At 39.4% G+C, this 21387-nt stretch overlaps 1 protein-coding gene across 3 annotated transcripts in view; it reads right to left on the bottom strand.

Annotated features, from left to right (window-relative positions):
* The window catches only part of ccdc88c (coiled-coil domain containing 88C), a 59602-nt gene that overhangs the window by 17134 nt on the left and 21081 nt on the right, over positions 1–21387 (bottom strand). For all 3 annotated transcript variants that reach the window (XM_084393417.1, XM_084393418.1, XM_084393419.1), the window contains exons 4-21: positions 19506–19575; positions 16396–16454; positions 14747–14830; positions 14528–14668; positions 14222–14409; positions 13886–13967; positions 13148–13306; positions 12626–12772; positions 11821–11965; positions 10459–10640; positions 10237–10374; positions 9059–10129; positions 7450–7577; positions 5536–5677; positions 5215–5400; positions 4966–5127; positions 3330–3607; positions 129–272 (exon numbers count right to left, since the gene is read on the bottom strand). In XM_084393417.1, coding sequence (XP_084249543.1) covers positions 129–272; positions 3330–3607; positions 4966–5127; positions 5215–5400; positions 5536–5677; positions 7450–7577; positions 9059–10129; positions 10237–10374; positions 10459–10640; positions 11821–11965; positions 12626–12772; positions 13148–13306; positions 13886–13967; positions 14222–14409; positions 14528–14668; positions 14747–14830; positions 16396–16454; positions 19506–19575 — 3506 coding nt within the window. The remainder of the gene's footprint in view (positions 1–128; positions 273–3329; positions 3608–4965; positions 5128–5214; positions 5401–5535; positions 5678–7449; positions 7578–9058; positions 10130–10236; positions 10375–10458; positions 10641–11820; positions 11966–12625; positions 12773–13147; positions 13307–13885; positions 13968–14221; positions 14410–14527; positions 14669–14746; positions 14831–16395; positions 16455–19505; positions 19576–21387) is intronic.

Here is a 21387-nt window from a genome sequence, read left to right as displayed (position 1 = left end):
AATTACTGAAGTCTATTCCAGCCAGCAGAGGGCAGTAAATATTTACAATGAATTAACTCAGCCTGTTGTATGTTTTTAACTGAAAGCTTCCTACTGAGTGCATTTTGTTGTTAAAAAGATTCTCTAACCTGTCTACTTCTTCCCTTAAACTGCGGTTCTCCCCCAGGATAAGAGTGTTCTTGTGAATTTCTTCTCCCAGACTCTCTCTGTCCCTGTGTTGTGACGCTTCTAGCGCCTCCATAGCGTCCTTCTGCTTCAGGAGAACCATATACCTGTTCAACACAAACAAACAAACAGTGATTTTAACTAAACAATTTCTCTAATACACATTCAAGTCATATGATGCTGGAGTATAAGGAAGTAAATTCTGATTAACACTAATGTAGAACAGGTTTTCCCCATGGGTCTTAGTTAAGGGAGATGCTATATTTATTATTTGATGTCAATAAAAATAAGTTTGTCCAACAGTAAAGTCTTTTTAATGTGTTTGTAGTGTTGTGTAATGTGTTCCTTTATAGCATTCATTTAGCCTACAAAACAAAGAAATGTCCAGTGGACTAAAAACATTGTTAATCCTAATTAACACTTAGACATAACCTAGGTGGACCATAGGACAGCATGACCTACTGAAGAGACTGTACGTCTATCTATCACAGACTCATTTTTCATTTGTGTCAAACTGAAGACAGGGTCTAATCTGACAAAGGTCCACAAGGTTAGGGTTAGAGGTTCACAAAGCTATGGGGTTGTGATGGAAACTGTTAAATTAAAATTTATTTATTTTTATTCATGCATTAATATTTTGTAATACATTTAAAATTAATACATTTTTAAATAAATAAATTAGTACATCAAATATTATTATTTTTAATGCATGTACACATACAACCCAACACTTTGATAAAAAAACAAACAAAAAAATGTATTTTAACTGTGCACACTCAAGAAGACATACATTTATTATTATTATTATTATTATTATTATTACTATTATTATTATACTTTGCTGAACTTTTAATAAGCAGTGCTTGTAAGTGGCTTGGACTTTTTCATAGTCATGAAGAAATATATTTTGGAGAAATAATGTTTTAATTATTTGTTGAGATGTTACATTATTTATTGAAAGTGTAGCATGACTTAATCTTAGGTGGTATTTAAAGTAAATAATTAAAGTCACGGGGGTTCAGCTGACAAAAATAATGCTTGCCAGTGTTGGGGGTAAGTAACGCATTACAAGTAACGCGGTTACGTAAACAGATTACCTTGTTCAAGTAACTAGTAAAGTAATTCTTTTTACTTACTTTAAAATTACATCAAAATATTTGTTACTTTCTCAAATAAAGAAGTATTTTTCCCATGTATTGACTTGCACCTCAGTCCCCATGTTGAGAAATCAGGATTAAGTGCAGAGGCGTTGTGTGCGCTGTGTGAACATGATGATTATTGTAGTTCTAGACTAAATGTGAGCATTCATTTACACATCTCACTTGCACAAAAACAGATTCAGTATTCCTCAAAATGAATAAGAACCGTGAAATGCAAACTCGGATTATGCAAACCTGCAATAATTAAATGTTAAATTACACAAATATACTTTATGTATTTAAACTCACTTTATTAAGCAGTCTTCGCTGCTGACCTTTGATGATCCAATTCAACCATACTAATAAGCAAAAATGACTTTAAATAAACATCACATTTGGGTTTTATTTATATTATTTTATTGTATTTATTGCTGAAGTAAGTGTTGAACTTTCTTCTCATGTGTCCTATTCTTCTGCAGGGTTTGTTTGAGCAGCGTCCTCTACTGGTCCAGGTTTGAATTTGCATTTCCTTTTAGTTTCCAATCAGTTTTTAGGGAGTAACTGAATATTGTAATTAATTACTTTAAAAAGTAACTTTCCTAAACACTGAATCTTGGGAACCAGCTTCATATGCCAACAGTCCTCAAAAAACCCAGTACTGTTCTAAACTGATGATGCTAGTTTAAATAAATAATAGTAATTAGGAGATTGAGTGTGTGTGTGAGTGTGTGACAGGTGGCATGTTGGGCATGGACGCTGAGGCCGGTGGACATTACAGCTGATTGGGCCCCTGACAGCCATCTGGTGAACCCCTCAGCTGAGCCCCCCAGAGACACACTACTGCATTATTCATGAGACAGCGCGATAAAAGAGACAAGGGGAGACTACAAAACTACAGGCAAACAGAACCATGTTTTTCCTGTCTCTAACAAAAGAAACAACTTTCCACATTGCACCATGGAAAAATGAGTGTGATGTGAGTGGATTGGTGTGTATTAGAGCAGGTTGTGTTTGTGCTAATTAATGTCTAATGTGTGCGTATAAAAATAAGGGACATTTTCCACTGTGACCCACCTCTACAAAAAACAATTCAGATTCCCATTGGGGCTGTTTCATTAGCAACACCATAGACTATATTGCAGGACAAGTCAGGCCTTAAAACTTACAATTGTTATCAAACACATTTGCATATAGTTGGGAAAAAAGGCTATTTTTACAAGCACGAAACCCTGACTGTTCCTTACTATTAAAGGGACAGTCCACCGACATATAAAAATTCTGTCATCATTTGCTCGCCCTCATGTCGTACCAAACATGTGTAAGTGACTTTCTTCTGTGGAACATAAAACAATATATTTTAAAGAATGTTGGTAACAGTTTCAGTTCCCATTGATTTCCATTGTAATTGTTGTCCGTACAATGAAATGTCTATGGGAGCCGAAACCATTTGGTTACCAACATTCTTCAAAATATTATGTATTATACATTATAATATTAGTTTCTTTAAAACTTTTATGTTCCGCAGAAGAAAGAGTTGCAGTTTTGGAACAACATGAGAGTGAGAACATAATTTTTTGGGGTGGACTGTCCCTTTAAGGGCCCTCCATCTCTCAACGTCTCTGTCAGCAGTGCTAATGGTATGGGGTCATTGTGGCGTCTCCGCTCAGACCAGACGCAGCTCATTACTCTATTGTTACACAGCCTCCTCAGGCAGACAGAAAGATGCATAAGCTGCCACCTATGGAAAGGGTCAATAACTCAACAAAGGTGATCAACTGTGTTCTTAAACCTGCTGCAGAAAATAAAGCTAAATGTGAAGCATTTGTTCATTATTATTAATTATTTTTGCAATTCCAATTGATCATGACAATTCTTCTTAAAAATATTAGGTGGTATACAGAATATCACACAAACTATGCTAGTTTCCCGTTTCACATAGAGACCTAATGCCATCATGTTTGATGTAGAGCTGGATGGTAGATGAATGCATTTCTGAAGGACTGATTGAGTTGGAAAGGGACTGACTTGCTCTCCAGCGTGCGGTGTTCTTGCTCCAGAGCTCTCAGGCTGCCTTTAAGCGCCGCGTGTTGGGCGATAAACTGCTCGTACTCGGTCGCCTGCCTGTCGTGTACGCCGAGCAGGCGCTCGTGGTCCTGCGTGACTCGGTCGCGGGCTGCACACACCTCCTCGCGCTGTTTCTGAAGAGACTCAACCTCCGACTCCAGAGTTTGCAGCTGGGCCTGTAAAGCTCCATATTGAGCCATGAGAGAGGAGCTCTGGGAGCTTAGGGTCGAATTTTCCACCTGAACACGAGAAGGGAAATAAACAACCGTGAAAATTGGACATCTAAGGATTCTGTTTTGTATATTTTAAGCAAACAGACAGACAGATAGACAGATTTTATTCTTGGATGAACAAAGCAACTGTCTTTCTTGCCGTATGGGTCAGAGAGGAACAGGTGAACATTCTGTTCTCAAGCTGGAAATGCCAATCCTACAGTCTGTTGTATCACACCTGCCATCTCTTTGGTCACAAAATTGCTTTCTCATGTCACTAATGACCCTTACACAACCAAACAACAGAAGGCGGCATCATCACCACCTGTTCTTTCTTAAGGTATTTTCTGGACCTAGTAAGCATTGGCAATGTCGACCATTTCTATGTGCCTAAAAATGTCAGATATTTTCGGAGATCAAAAAGGAAGTACTGATTAGCTGTACACTCAAAATTCTTAAAGGGATCATGACATGAGAAATCAAATTTGCCTTGATCTTTTGACATATAAGAGGTATTTGTACCACTAAAACATCCTGCAAGTTTCATATTTTAAAACGTCCTCCTCGTAATAACGAAAGCATTTATTTAATCAAGATCCAAAAATGACTCATTTGGATATTGTGGGATCTGTGACGTCACACGGGCAAATACTTTTGCATATGCCTGACTCCAGAGCAAGACATAAACGAATAGTTATACATCATTGCATCATAGGCCCTGCCCACTCGCGTTCAGTCGCTTAACGGCTGACATTTGCCTACACTGGATGAGAGTGTCGCGTTAAAAGCAAATAAAACCCATTATAAATCACTGCCGCTGTCTACACTGGATACAGTATACAGAGGCAGGCTCAGTTTCTGTTGCACTTCACACAACAAGAGGACAAATAGAAGGGTACATGGAAACGTAAAGGAAAGTTCACTTTGATGCGTCCTGTATAACAACTCATGTACTCATTTCTGTAGAGTCTTCAGAAGGAAAAAGTGGATGGAACGTCAAGAACAAGTGGATGGTTTATTTGAATGGTGTAAGCAAATCAATAGATGTCAAATATTATTTACAGGAGTTTTCAACCTGGGGGCTGCAAGGGGGAGCTAGGGGGGTCCGCAAAAATATTAAATGGAGACAAAAAAAAAAGTGAGAAAAGTAACATTACAAAATTTGACATGGTTTTCGTTTCATTTAGAAATAATGAGATTAATCATGATTTTGATTTTATTAATAGCCTTATGTTTTTAAAAGAAAAGAAATGTGAAAATGTAAAAATGTTTTTTATTAAAATATAATGTTTGGTTCAGTAGTGAACACAATTAAGGCCTACTGCATTAAAATATAAGAACAGAAGCCTGACAGTAATGATTAATGTTTCAGAAATAAAATGTACCTGCAGTTTGGCAGTTTCTTTATGAAGAGAGGTGTTGTGCTCTTGTAAAGACGTTGCCTGTCTCTGCAGAGCTAGTGTTTGTGCGTTGAGCTGTGCATTCTGGGAATCTAACTGCTTCAGCTGCTCCTTCAGAAGATGTTTCTCTGTCTGTAGGGCAGCATTCTGGGGAGTTCACAAAAGCATGTTACAACACTGAAGGCGATTCTGTATAAGTTGAGCAGCTGGGTTGATATAAATATGTCATCTTACATTCTTCTCAACATCGATTAGTCGGTCTTTCAGCTTGAGAAGTTCAGCTGTGGCCTCCCTCTGCTCAGTCTCCCACTTCTCTTTATCTGGGACAGATCTAGCCTGCCCCAAAGCCTGCTGGGAGATATCAGAGTGAGCCGCTTCTTCCTCTTGCCTTTGCTTGAGGGCCTCCAGGTTCTTTTTCACCTGGAAAGAAGAGAACAGAACAGAAAATCAGGCCTGATATAAGATGCAACATATCAGAGACTTCCTTTCACCATTTTCCCGACTTTCTTTGTTTTGAATTGTATATATTTGTAGTTTGAGAAGGCCTGAACATACAGTGGTGAGTTCGGTGCGAAGTTGCTGGTTTAAGCTTCTGCTCTCCTCCAGGCGAGACTCCAGTCTCTGGATCTTGTCTTCTCTCAGTTCTAGAGTTTTCTTTAGTGCCGACTCAATCTTTGTCTCCAGGATCTTATACTTACTGAAGAATGAAAAAATGGAATGTTGGTATATTAGAATGTTAAATCTGTGTGAGCATCAGAATCTGACCAGTCAAATAGAAAAGCTTAGATCTCCGACAGCAAGTCATTACAACAGCCTTAGCAATAGATTATCTAGTCAAGATACGAAAAATATTTTGGGCAAAAATATTTAATTGTGTTTATTTAGGAAACACAAACTAGCTTTAATAAAACAAAAAGTTGGTAATTAAAAAAAAAAAATAGATGAGGTTGAAATGAGATTAGTTTGAAGTAAACAAAGTGCAGTTTCTCTGTTTGACAAAGCTAGTAGAAAAATTAACTAGTGAGTATTAAAAAGCTTAAGGGCTAAAATTCACAGGGCTGAACGTGTCCATAGTTCACTGTCATTTTAATATTATTCATATACTTAATAGTATTTATTACAATTGTCACTAGCTTTTACTTTTAGAGTTTCATGTTTAGAGTTTCATGGTTTTTAATATAACGTGCACACACACACACACACACACACACACACACACGTTTACTTAGCTATCTAAATGGGGACACTGCACAGACTTCTATAGTTTTTATATGCAGCTAGTTATAAATACTATAACCTAATTCTAGCCCACACCCTAACCCTACCAAAACACTTTCAGCATTTACAATAAAATAACAAAACAAAAAACAAACCTGCATTTACTTTATTTTTAAGCTATTTTTACAAATGAGGACGTCCCCAGAAGGAGGTTTTGGAAGTCAGGTTTAGCTCACTTCTGGGTACAAATCTGTCCCAAAAATATGGTAGTAAGTAGGTCCGCACACACACGCGCCCACACACACACACACACCTTCTTGGAGGGATTACGAAGCACAGTGGAATGTGACTGTTAGTAGTACATTTCTTCAAACACGAAGAGATTAGTGACAACTAGCGTTTTATGACACTATTAGCTGGTGAGAAATGTTGCCGTTTCCATTCAGCCACGTTCATTTCTTTTGATCTAACTTACAAATACATGTCAGATGTCACACTCACCGTAATAATGGGGTTAAAGGTTGAGAGAGAAAGAATGAGTCTATTTCCTTCTAGAGAAAGTAGAATCCTTCACTACTGATCCCTCTACAGGGAACATTCCAGTGAAAACTAATCAAACTGGAGTATATACCAAGAGTCAGTTCTGTAATGTCTTCATACTGGGGCTTCAATATGAAAGAAACAATTATAAACACACCACTACACAGCAAAGCTCCTGCAGACAACAACCATGTAAAGAACTTATAACAGGTCACTGAACCACACACACTATAGTAAAGACAGTAAAGTTAGCATGCACTTTGACTCAGATTATATTTAAGGCAATTAACAGTGTTGGGAAACACTACTTTTAAAAATAAAGTAATTTAGTAGCATGTAGCATGCAAGTAGCATATTTTTTTTTACGGTGTTAATTAAAAAATGAATGTGTTACTAGCAAAAAATAATCTAAATGTGTAGGGCACATTACTTATAACACTTTAACCTCAACACAGGCAGTGAGAGGAAAGAAAGACAGAGTCGAGACAAGTGGTGATGGTGTGTACAAGAGAGAAAAACAAGCATGTCGCATTGTGAGTCTACAACTTTAGCAGCACCTCACCTGCTACACCTTTCAGAGGGCAGCGTCCACATAAAACAAACAAGACACTTTAAAGCATCTTGCAACACCTTGTAATTACAAACTACCAATGAACTCTAAACCCGAGAAACGATATGACTGATCGTTTTCTTATTACTCGTATTACTCACTTGTCTTCGCAGCTGTGTTCTTCCTGTAGGAGTCGCTCTCGATTCAAGCCGATCTTCTCCAGCTCGTGACTCAGCTTCTCCAGGTCATTACACTGTTGCTGCACTCTCAACTTCTCATTCACCAGCTCCTGCTCGAAAAAATTTGCAAAGCCAACACTGAACTCCAGTGATATCATACAGAGCACCACCGCAGACCCTCATAACTGTGTGTCAAGGTGAATTAAGTCTCTTAAAGTTGTCTTTTGCATCACTCTGATGCAAACACAACGATAAGGCCAAAACCAATAATGGAGATGCAGGAAGCACTCATTCGGTATTCAAACAGTATGTCCAAAGATTTCGGCTGTGACTACAGCACGGAGCATCACAATATACAAGTCTCTGTTCTCCATTGCGACATGACAGGGCACTTTATCTAGAGATGATGCACCTCCATTTTTCCTGCATCTGATTTGAAAGCCTCGCAACATACTTATGTACGCCTACATCTTTACCAAAGCAACCCATGCAGATCAGTTGAAAGGGAGTGCTTGGGGCACTTCTATGATGGCATCAAAAATCGCTATTTTTAAAACACTAAGAAGGCTCGACACAACATGAAACTGTGCTCGAAGTATCACCAGGGGCTCTTCACATGAACTCAAGCATTGAGAACATTGTTTGTGTACACAGAGTTTAATAAAAATAAAGACTTAAAACAACTCACTGTAGCTGTGTCCGCCGGCATTTTGACAGTCAAAAATAGTCGATCTCCGAAAGCAAATGAACTGACTCTGAATTTTAGTATTGCTTCTTATATGAGCGTCCTTTTTCAAATACAAGGTCAATATTGATTTTCACTAACGACAAAACAACAAACTCTCCGTGAATTTATATGGAACTAAGCTTTAGGAGCTTTCCATCTTTACTCTCCTCCCTGTTACGTTGCATTTGGAGATCGACTATTTTTGACTGTCAAAATCTTTCTTTTTAGAAAACTCTGTGCACACAAACAATGTTCTCAATGCTCGAGCTCATCTGTAGAGCCCCTGGTGATACTTCGGGCAAAGTTTCATGTTGTGTCGAGCTTTCTTAGTGTTTTTAAAATAGCGATTTTTGATGCTATCATAGAAGTGCCCCAAGCACTCCCATTCAAATGCAAAAGGCAATTTAAACCGAAAACGAAAATACGGTCAAACTTAAGTGGTGTTTCCATTCTAATTATGCTTTTAAACAAAAGTTTGCCTCGGGTAGATTAACAAAAAGACCCTAGGTTGCATTTTGGCAAGAGTTACCCTTTCAGGCCTGCCTCCATCCAGTCAACAACCGACAGATAGAACCAAGTAGGGTGGGGAGTCTGGGGACCCTACATTTTTTGATAATCCATTTAGCTCAGATCTAAGTCAAAATATAGAAGAAATGTCTCTACTTCCGTTACATTTTACTTGATGATTACTTGGAGTCATTAAATGTAACAATTTTATGAAAATAGTATAAATGTTTTTCAAAACCTTATGAAACCAACATGAATACAAAGAGTACATTTATAAGAACATTTTTAAGATTTAGATTTTTTCTTTATAGTGGACACTCTTATGTCATTGACATTGATGTACTAAACGTGTCATACCTCTCTTAGTGTGGCCAGAGTCTTCTTATCCATGGTGGCCTGTTTCTGCAGGTCTTTGTACTCTCTCTCCAGCTCTTTGAGTCTCCCTGCAGCCTCTTTAAGGCGGCCTAACTCTTTATTGAGAGCCGTGCTTTCTTTCTCCATGCTGGCCAGCCTGAGGCAGTTCTCCTCCAGCGCTGCCTCCTTCGTCTCCAACTGCTGCTTCAACCTACGTGTCTCCTTCTCCAGCTGCTTCTTCTCCTTCTCTGCCTGGCCCAATTCCTGCTCCATTCCTCTCTTCTCCTTCTCAACTGCTTCCGCCCATGTTAGAGTCTGCCTCAAGCCCTCTAACTCTCGGCGCAGATCCTTCTTCTCCGCCTCATTCTGCCTCAGCTCGCCCTCTAGACTTTGGATCTTGGTGGCACTGTTGTCCAGAGTCTGTTGGAGCCGTTGGTTTTCCTGGCTCAGACTGCCGTAACTCATCTCCAATCTTTCGCTCCTCTTGGCCTGGGAGCGGAGCTCCTCCAAAGTGCGGCACATCTCCTCATGTTCCCGCTCTAGTTCGGCATGTTCCTGCTGTAGTTGTGTCAGGCGAGCAGATGCCGGCCGCAGGGTCTCCAACGCACGCCGCTGCTCCAGGTTCTCCTCCTCAAGTTGCTGGTGATCCTTCTCCAGAACAGCTAAGCGCATGCTGGCATTCTGCGCCGTGTCAGCCAGCTTCTTCAGCCGGCGATTGTCTTGTTCTAGAGTAGCATTCTCACACTCCAGGGCCTCGACACGCTCACTGCCAATCTTTAAGGAGGCGGCTTCCCGCTGTAGTTGCTCTCGGACTCGCTCCAGACGTGCTACCTCCTTTTCCATCTCCTCACAGCGCTCTCCTCGTTCACGGAGAGAGTCTAGCTCTTTAGTTGCCTGCCGTTTCTCAGACTCCAGGCGAGCAAGTTTACCACCTGTTTCAGAGATGGTCTGGTGGAGAATGCGGTTTTCTGTCTCCACCTCTCTCACACGAGCCTCACTGTTCACCTGAGCACGCTTCCGGAGGGAGCTCACTGCCTGGGTCAGGTGCTCCTTCTCCTGCTCCAACTCTGAGATCTAATACCCCCCCACACACAAACAAATTAAGTTTATGAATTAATAATTAATATACTGTTATGATCATCATGTTATATAACAAGAGTTTTCTTTCTTTAGATGTTCACCTGTCTGTCTTTATCAGCCTGAATTGTCTCTAGAGTTTTCTCCAGTCTCTGTTTCTCCGTTAGTAGCTCAGCTCCAAGGTTCTCCTTGTCCTGAGTTGTCTGTTTTTCCTGGTCCAATTGGGACTGCAGACGCTCCAACTAAAACACACAACACAGAAGTTATCTCATCAGTATTCAATATTCTGGCTGTCAGTAAATAGTAAATGTGGAAAAGATATGTACCTTCTTGCTAAGACTCTGGTTCTCTCTTTCCAGCTCCGATGCATGCAGCTGACCTTCTTCCAGGTTGATGGAGGCTTTTCTTAACTCTTGGATTGTGCTTTGAAGGCATTGGTTCTCCTTCTCCAGCTTCAACAGTTGGCTGGATGTGGACTCATTCAGCTCAAACACAAATGACTTACGGGCTGTAGTAGGGGAAGACAAAACAATGCAGGTCATTGAGATTGGCTGCATTGTTTTGTCTTCCCCTACTACTACCAACATATCTAATTGAGATTGAGCATCAGCTAAAAATGGTGCCTTCTTAATAGAAGACCTACAGATTATTCATTATAACTGATTATCAATAAATAATTCTTTAATAAATTAGATGTTAAATCCCACATTGCCAACTACTATTATTTTTGTATTTATATTGTTTCTTATATATCTTGTATATGTTGTTTCTTGTATGTGTATACATTGTATTTATTTATTAGATATGTATTTATAATATTTATTTTGCAGCCTGAGTAACAAACATTAAGTAGGCAGATGCTTAGTCACTGAGCATTACCTTTGAAACACTGTATACACACCTAACGACTTACAAACAGCCTGAGGGTAGAGATATTTCAGTTACCAGTTCTCTCAAGATAATATTGACTTATTATAACATTGACTTGCTTCATTAATAACAGATAAGCGTTTGTTCACTTTGCATGAAAAAAACGGCAAGATTCTCTGTTGTCAGAATATTTGCATTGGGATGGGTTCATAAACAAACAATTGACAAACAGAAAATAGGTCATGACCAAAATTCGACTCTTTGTGCTGTATTTTTTAAAGGGCTCTATGTTGGGTTAGTATTACAAACACAGAATCTAATATTCAAGTCCAAAAGTAGTGTCTATGTTAACACCTGGTATTAAGATGCATTTTGGTCGATTAGATCACAAGTAGATGAGGGAGACACACGTTTACACCTGGTGTTTTAATCAGTCTCTTTTGTCCACTTTCAACCACTTCTGTCCTGATTTCTTTCGAGGGCAGAGTCTATGTGTGGGTAAATATATGGGCTTTTTCACGCTTACCATAATGTTTAGGCATTAGATCAGTACGCAGACAGTATGTGGTCTTTTGTGGCTGTTTGAAACCATTTGACCACATGAAAGCAATCCGGTTGAATGCGTTTTCGGCTACCTCTGGAAGTGGTCGAAAGTTGACTAGCTCAAAACGTTTTAGACCCCATTTACACCTAGCGTCATCCATTTGTGATCCGATCAGCCAAAACGCATCTCAATACCAGGTGTAAACAGGGAGCAAGACATCGTCTCAGAAGGTTTCAAACTGAACTTTTATGTGAGAGCACTGTTTTGGACTCACCCTCATTGACCTCATTGTTCTTGGCCAGTTGCTCCAATTCCCAGCCAAGGTGAGCAGACTCATTCATACTTTGTTTCTGAGAGATCTCCAGCAACATGTTCTCTTCCAGCAATTCCTCCAGCCGTTTCTTATCACTGTCCCTGTCCTAATTCACATACAAAAGAGGAAAAATCTTATAATTAGGGATGGGGGAAAAAAAGGATCAACAAATCTTCAAATTTTTAAACTAGTTATACAGTTGCTACAGTGTTCCTAGTGTGTTTCTTGGTAGTTTTTATGTGCTTGCCAAGGTATTCTAGGTTGTGACTAGACTGTCTGAGTGCATTCTAGGACGTTACTTGCCAGGTACTTTGGTAACAATTATTACTAGTTGGCTTCTAGCATGCTGCTAGGGTATTCTGAGGTTCCTATGGCAAAAATGAAGTAAAAATGTATTTTCTTTCAGAAAATCATGCTGCTTTGACGAGTTTCTCTGTGTGAACAGGCCTTAAGCTAAAATAGGTCAGGAATATGGCATGTGTTACATAATGCATGTTTCCACCCAGAGCTGAAGGAACAATGGCATTTTTGCGGTCACTTCCAGAGGACCCTCAAGTATCAGGTATCAAAGCTTTCATATACTTTGGAAAGGTCTAAATTAATCAGCTAGGTCTACAGCATGTTTTATCGCCCCTACGCTACAAAGCAAAAGATGAATCAAGGATTTTTTTGTAATCACATTGTTATCGAAACCAAATTGAACTGTAAGGTGTGTAAAGATTAACATGTATAAACACCAAAAAAAAGAATTCTCCATAACACTCACAATTTCGATATCGTGCAATTTGGAGCGCAGCTGGAGGTTCTCTTTCTCCAGCTCGTGTAGTTTATCACAGCGCCCCCTAGCCCCAGTAAGCTGCTCCTCCAGCATTGACTTTGTCTCCAACAGAGTCATATTGTCCTCTCTTAGTTCCTGTGCACAAAAGAGAGACAAGAGAAAAAAACAAAGAGATGGGCAAAAAGAAAAGATCAAAAGTGATAGAGAGCATGACGACAGCAGACTGAGAGAGGGCTGTCAGTGACAGCTCAGGGCCTCAGCGGACACCTGAGGCTTTATATCTGAGAAATAAAAGCAGCAGGGGCTCTCAGTAGGCAGCTGTACATCAGTCACCTCACAAAGAAATCAATTTCTCCCCTTCTGATTAAAGTGGTGTGTGGCTAGTTTATAATTCATGCTTTTCCAGACAATGACAAAGTCTCTAAGGCACATTGGCACACTGGTTTTTTTATACAATGCTAAAAGCAAGTTCTTAAAATGGAAATATAATATAGGTTGGTGTGTGGTTACCTCTATGCGCGTCTTGTAGAAATGGACATCGTTTAGCTTCTCTTTGCAGCGAACCAGTTCCGCTTCCAGACGATCCACTTTTCCAGCACGTTCCCTTAGAGCATCCACCTCATCACGGTACACCCGCACCGAACGTGCCTCTGTCAGCAACTGCATGTTCTACTCATACATGAATACAACATGATAGTAACTGATCGCTGAAGCTACAGTAAAGTGTTTTTCAGTTTGATTAAGCCATGTAAAGTGTGAATTTTTCTTGAGGCCAGATTTACTAACAGCTTGCGCCAGCGCAAACCCTCTTTTGGCGTTAAAAAACAACTGTCAGTATTTACTTAAGTGACACACAATGAAAAATTAGCGCTGAAAAGGCATGGACAGGGTTATTTTTATTGACTATTTATTGATTTTTATTGACTTATTTTTATTTTGAGTTGCCCTTTCCGACGCAAAATGTATGGGAGGAGAATACAAATTAATGTAAATTAATGATGCAAGGTGATTTACTAAGGTTTGCACTAGTCAATTTACTGGTATTTTTGCCATTATTTAACGCCCAAATTTGCGCTCTTGGAAGATTGCATTGTCATTATAGAAATTATCTGGCTTCATCTGTGTTCTTTAATTTGCGCGTCGTCAGTAGATCACACGCTGAACTTTCCACTCCTATCTGTGCTTTTATGGGATTGCACTTTCACACTAATTTGCCCTGTTTAGTAAATCTGGCCCTTGATGTGATACCTCCTGCTTGAGTTTCTGAATCTCTGCATCCAGGCGCTCAATCTCATTCTTGGTATCAATCAAATGCTCCGTCTTCTCCTCTCTGTAGAGAGCACATACACAAGAGTAAGTGTTTACAATACTGACAGGCTTAACTAGTGGATGACCAATATATTGCCAAGGCAAATATAAAAAAAATACATATGACATAAAATTAATAATAAACATCCTGAAAAGGTTTTCTGCTTTCTGTGTCAGAAGCAGGACTTTTATTTTAACAGTGCTGCGGCTGTCACTGAAGTTAGTTTGAACCTGGCGTAAAAAGTAAAAAATCGTAACTGTACAAAAGACACTTACAACTCCTGGCGGGAGCGCCGCAGTTTGGCCTTTGTGTCAGCCAGCTCCACAGCTAAATGCTGACGATCTTCTTTAGACAGTAGGGTGACGGGGGATAGAGAGGTGTGCTCAGGGCTAGAAAAGCCAAAGAGACCAGAAGGCTGCTGGGACTGAAGATAGTCCCTTTCCTGTGTCAGCTCTATGATCAGCTAAGGACACAAAACAGACCTATCAGCATCTAATCAGTGATGATCAATCTCTTCAGTTTAATGCAACTTCCTAAAAAAAAATTGTTGATAGTAGTTGGTGCTGCTAAGATCGGCATACCTCAGCAGACTCATCTCGCTCGTCTATGAGTTTACGTAGGTGAAAGGCCATGGTCCGAGACAGAGGGTCCAACTGCTCAGCAGGAATCTCCTCAACCTCCATCCACTGCAGGTCCAGAACATTCTCCTGGTTTTGAGTTACCTGTAATCAAAAAGCCCTCAAAATACATGTTCCATGTATGATATTTATAAGTTATTGGCTGATATTAGGGAAGCTCACTTCTTGAATATGAGTCACGATGGTCGCCTGTGTCTCAATGTCAAGCAGCTTGATCTTCTCAATAATTTCTTCTTTACGATCACACTGTTGGAAGAGAGGAAGATAATTAGGAAAGAGGGAATAGATGGAAATGGAAGAGGAAGAGGAAAGGTATGAGGAGAGAGGGTGGGAAAGGGGAAAAGAAAAGAAAAGAAAAGAAAAGAAAAGAAAAGAAAAGAAAAGAAAAGGGAAAGAGGATCAAAAATGGGAAGGAGAAGGGAGAGGAAAAAGAAAAGGTAGGAAAGGGAAGAGGAAGAAGGGAGGGGAAGGAACCAGAAAAGGAATAGGAAGGAATGCATAAAGAAAAGAGAGGAAGGAAGGAAAAGGGAAAAAAAGAAGATGAGGAAAGGAAAGGAAAGGAAAGGAAAGGAAAGGAAAGGAAAGGAAAGGAAAGGAAAGGAAAGGAAAGGAAAGGAAAGGAAAGGAAAGGAAAGGAAAGGAAAGGAAATAGAAAAAGTGAAGAGCAAGAGCAAGAGGAAGGGAAAGGATCCAGAAAGGGAAAAGGTAAGAATAAAAAAGAGAGGAGGAAAGAAGAGATAGGGAAAGAGGCTGGAGAAGAAACAGAAAAGCAAAGAGAAAGGGAAATGGGAAGGGATTCAAAGAAGAAGGGAAAGGGAAATTAAAAGGGGAGTGGAAAAGGAATGGGAAAGGAACATGGAAGAGAATGAGGACAGAAAGGAAAGATGAAAGGATGAGAACGGGAACAGGAAGGAAGGAATGGAAAGGTACCGGAAGGGGAAGAGGAAGGAATGGGAAAGGTACCGGAAGGGGAAGAGGAAGGAATGGGAAAGGAACAGGAAACGGAAGAGGAAGGGATGAAAAAGGAAAAGAGGATGATGACGAGGAATGGAATTGGAGAGGAGAGGAAAGGATAGAAAAAGGAAACAAAGATTAGCAACAAAAGGAAAGGAAAGAGAAAGGGGAAGAGATGAGCAAAGGTAAGCAAAGGAGGAAATAATCCTGTGTATTTATGAAATTAGTCCTGCCAAATAATTTAGGAGTATGAATTAATGATGGTGTCAAATAAACATGATGATTTAGTCTAATAAACTGCTGGCACAGATGAAACAGCAGTAATCACATCAGAGATCGAGCACAACTTTGAATAAAAGAATGCAGGGAATACTTTCAAATGGGACAAAGACTAAATTGTGCATCTTGTGACTGGAATGCAGTGAGAGGAAGTTATGGTGGAGGATTAAACAAGCTCAAAGAAACTCTGAAAAGAAAGAAAATCAGCAGGCAAATGTTATGCTGTGAAGTTTAAGGCTCTAAATCAATGCAAGCGGTTCATTATCCATTCATAGAACAGGAAAAACCAGCTAGAGAGGGGGGTAAAAGTGTGGGGACAAATAGGCCTGCACAGAACAGACATGTGAGGAACAATCCTCAGCGAAGGGGACAAAAAACTTTAGCATATCTAACCCAATTATCTTTGCTATCTTCTCTGGGACATATCTGAATAGATGCTTGATTTTGCAGCATAATAAGCGTGTGTTAGTTTTACTCTGGAAAAGCAGAGGCATGCCCAGACATGGTGATATGGATATGATTTCCTGTACTGGTCTCAAAATGTCGTTTGGAGATTTCTGCTAGTTCAAGCAGTTTACCTGAACAGCACAGCCCAGTATTAGCAACAGCAGTCTCTTCACCTCCTCCATGCTTTTACCTGAGGAAAAAAAACAAAAACAATTCACACGAACTGAGAATAAAGGTACTATAAACAACAGAAATCCAAATCAACTCTTACAATCACACAAACCCTTTGAGATCAAGTTTTTTTAATTAGTTTTTCGAAGCTTGTTTCTGTGTGTTGGTGAGTTTGTTTGTCTGGCAGTCTTAAGACTAATAAATACTCTGGAGAGAATGGAGTGGGTGTGGGGGTGCTGTCACCATGGCGACCATTTGTTGCTGAACGCCACCCCACCCTACCCTACATCGTACCCCCCTTTACACAGACAGCAGAGGAGGAGCTCTTTACCAGCCGTGGGGGAAATGACTCTATTGTCCACTACAAGTGAAGCTTACTAAAAAACACAAACATCAGAGAGCATTGCACATGTAACAAGATAAGAAACAAATCGAACAGCACATAAAAACCTTTAAACATAAGGCCTTCTGTGAAATATATTCATATTAGTCATTTTCTGGGAAAACAATACTTCCTTAAAGCTTTTCATGACTAGAATGTGGGCCGCAGGAGCCCTCTGAACAAAATGTACAGAAATAAGCTCCTATACAGCATCCAGGAAAAAATTATTATCTCTGACTGTTTTGATAACCTATGACAAGCAAAAAATGACAGCATAACCATGATAAGGGTTAATTTTGTACATGCAAAATCACTGTACAGCATCCTGTAGGTAGCAAGCATGAGCAGAGAAGGAAATCTAGTCTACGCACATACTCATAAAGGTCAACCTGCAGATCAGGTACACACCTCATTATAACAATGACCTGTTATATGTGTCTGTTGTCAACAGTCTACCGTAACATTACCATATGCATTTTGGAGTATAACAGCAGACCTACAGAAGTGATCAGATGTCATGGTGCAAACAGTATTTGCAGAAGTTTAGTATAAGTCAGTCACATTTTGAACAGTTCAATACACCACAGGTTTCATGTAGTGATATTTGAACATTATTAGCTAATAAACAATTTACCAGCTAATAATCTTTTGTCAGTCAAATATTGCCTTGCTTTAGTAGGAAATACTCCTTAGCAAACTTTTAGTTATAATGATGTCAACTTGCATCGTTACAGGGAGCAAGAATTCCGCGACGGAAAATCGGAAATACCTTTGAGTTTGTAGTCAACATTTCCAACTGGATGACCACGTGTTTTAGGCCAACACTAGTGTTTTAGGTCAAACGGAGGGGGGAAACTGAAAGAAACGGCCATTCTGTCAGTTCCGCCCGGAGCAAAATGCTGCTGCGTACAGGTAAGAAAGCTGTTGCCATATTGTTCTATTTTTACAATAATGATGTTTAATGAGTAGATATAGTATGATACAATTTTCAGTGATAAAGCTACCCTTACAATAACTGTTCTGTTAATAACCCTCAGACGATCAAACCTTCTGTGAGGAGGGATACAAAAATGCAGAAGTATAATCTGTAGTTTTTACAAAAGTCCTGGAGCTTTTGCTGAGAAATAAACGTACATACACTACCGACATTGAAAATCTGCAATTTAATTGCAGATTTTTTTTTACTCTATACCACTTGCTAACAGTTCATTTTTTTGAAGCATTGCAGCATTGTTCCGTCAAATATTTTAGTATAATGACAGATTAAAGCTTTATAATTGACTACAGTCCCAGACCATATTTCCTAGTTGTTCTGGTTTCATGTCTCTAGCTGCTCTACTGTCAACAGCAAGATCCCCAGTCAGCTCTTAGGGCTGGGCTTGGTCCCAAGAAGTTTCCTCTGGCCTTTCTCCTTTCCTCCTGCCATTACAAGGTCCCCAACATGGGTTTCCTTCCCCAGAGAGCCAGAACCTTGTCCGCACATCCCATATTAGAAGGTGAAAGGGTGTTTATGAAGGCTGGTGTGTGAATGTGAGGTGATAAATGAGGAGATTTGTTCAGTAGGGTGTTCGTTTTGCTTTGGGGCATGATGGAAAGTGCTAGTAGGTGATTTATAGTGACTATAGTGAAGATACAGCAACTGATCCAGATAAAAGTAAGAAAATAAAAGTATGCTGATAGGATGGTGATTGTACAAAACGAGTGCTATATTGGTCTGTCATAAATGTGCATAAAAAGACATTAGCAATGTGTTAATATAGGCATTCTCTTAATAAAAAAAATAATGCCAAACTTTGCGGTTTAAATGTCATTGTGCAAATGTTGCAGAAAACAAAATATATGATAATAGAATTGTTGCATTATTTTCTCTTGAAATTCTGTCCACAGATTATGCATCAGCCCTGTTACCATCCTATTTTTCCTCTTTTAGGCCTGGTTTCACAGACAGGGCTTCGATTAGGCCAGGATTAGGCCTTCGTTCAATTAGGGCATTTAAGTAACTTTTATAAACATGCATTAGAAAATAAAGACAAAACAATGACATATTTTAAGATTAAAGTAACATTAAGCAGAGAGTTTAAGTTGTCCTTGTGTTTTATGTCAACCCATCATGATTCTGTAAAGTAAACAGTTAAAAAGTAGATATTGGTAAAAAGGTCAGCATTAAATTCTCTTTCTAATAGCCACCTTAGGTAACACTTTAATTTAAGGTGACGTAGTTACACGTTACTACATGTACTTACTATAATAATAACAGTAAATTATACATAATTACAAGTAACTAACCCTAAACCAAACAAAAACCATGACTCTAGAGCAACTGCATGTAGTTAAATAATATTACTCAGTACTTATCTGAGCAAGTACAATGTAACTACGTCACCTTAAAATAAAGTGTAACCACACCTTATTGTTTTACGACCTTGATGTAATCATTTCAAATTAAATAGTAAAACCATAATCTTGGCACCATCAAACCTGTTAGCTTTCTGAAGATATGCATACATGTATTCCACACATATTAAAATGTGTGTAAAAAAAAAAACTTAATTTATCTTCGGAACAATGCCGTTTAACACATTATAGAACGGTTTAAAATGTTAGTTTAAAAATGCACTTAAACGAGAAAGGCACCCATTTTGTATCACGGTCTAGTGGCTTATTCAAAATTATATGATTGAGCAATACCTGATAATGGGTCCTTGGCGATGGCGAGAACATTGGGCAGGTTCATGACGATGAGCTGCTGAAGACTCTCCTGAGAGAAAAAAGAAAACATGCCTATTGTAAACGGGTAGACATGGAAACGTTCAGTGCACTGTGATGACACCTTAAACATTTAATCTATGTAAAAGGACAACAGTAAAGGGTCAAAATAGGCATTAATCAAGATGGCAGCCAGATTGAGAGACGGACGGGTGTCAATATTTGGGGCGAGTACCTAAAACAGGGTCAGTGGTTACGTGGGAACAGGAAACTCCTACTTACAAACAGACAGGCAGGAAATCAAAATGGAAATGGGAAGCATTAGCAGCCCCAGACGAGGCATGTCTTGGGTGGAGGACATCAAATTCCAGCATACAGCCAAAATATGAGCGAAGCAATATTTATTAATAAATAAAGACGTCAAGACGAAGGGAACAAGATTTAAAAGGCATACATATGCAGGAGTGCACGTGTGCCCATGTAATAATGGACTTGCCTTCAGGCACAAAGGCCTCCAGGGCAACAAAGCTCAACAAAGTATACAAAGAACAAGACCAAACAGGTCCAATTGACCAAACCCTTCATTCCAAAACACACTTAGATACTCTTATCTGAGAGTACTGTTATCTACACTGACATCAGTGACAATTACGTACCAGATTTATTGTTTCTGTACAACTGTCAAGAAATTATATTCGAGAATCATTTCTGAAAGGTGAACCATTCTTTATCACAGATCTAGTGTATATATATATTTTATTTTCACATAAAACATATTTTGTATATAATATATAAATGTATTATATATCATTTTAAGTTTTAAAACTTATATTTACAAGTTTTTCAGTTCCATTCTGTTGTGCTTTGTTTTACTATTTTTGAATGGAAGAACACATTTTACGTGAACCAGCCTGATTATACAGGACATCCTTATGGCCAATTAGATGTACAGGCAACCCACTGAGTCACTGACTAGTCAGTTTTCAAAATATGTGGTTCAGTACATTCCTACTTTCAACAAACTGAAGTCATGCTGTAGGCAGATGGACATGCACTCTCACCCGAGTGCATGGCTACACAGCTAATGAGAAAGAGTGCTATCCAATTTGAAATCGTCAAGCCCGGACCCCCTACTGACAACTCCATCTTCAGCTTAGAGGAGTGACTCCCAGGGGAGGTCTTTGTGTATAGAGACCAACAGAGACACGACCCTCATCCAGTATAATAGAGCCGCCCCAGCTGAGGTAGAGGCCAGACCAAACTGCCTTTTTCAAAACACAGGCCTGCGAGCATTCCTTTCTTTACTACTGTCCTTACAAACACTGAGAATACTTAAGTAACAAACCAAAGACTCTTGTTATCATCTACTTTTCCCATAAGTATGTGCAGCCGAAAGAGTTTCAATACATCAACACGTCAATAGAGTAGCGATGTATGAAGCACAGCTTCAAGCAGCTTTCTGTTGGTCAGTGCAGCGAATCCATATAACCAACTTGAACCCATTGAGGAATCTTTTGCCCTCGTGTGAAATTCCCTATCGCCTGGATTCCAACTGAAATGACTTGAAATGATTATTATAATTTGGTATTTGTTTTGTTTTTTTGAAGAGTTTGAGAGCCATGGTGACTAGAGGTCTGCTACCCAACCCGATTTTTCATGAATTGCTTCGGGTTTGGGTCAGGTTTATTTAATTGCAACTTGTTTCGCGCATGTGTTCTCGCTTGCTCTGTCACAATACGGCAGACGGCACAACGCACTATGAGGGAGAACTAATTACGGTAGCAAATGATGCACTGAAAGCTGTACTGTGGAAGAATTATGAACTCGTCAGTAAAACCAACAAAGAGCACAGCAGTTACGTGCA

The sequence above is a fragment of the Rutilus rutilus genome, assembly GCF_951802725.1.
Source record: "Rutilus rutilus genome assembly, chromosome: 21".
In the NCBI taxonomy this organism is placed as follows: domain Eukaryota; kingdom Metazoa; phylum Chordata; class Actinopteri; order Cypriniformes; family Leuciscidae; genus Rutilus; species Rutilus rutilus.
This window is presented reverse-complemented; position numbering and strand designations above follow the sequence as displayed.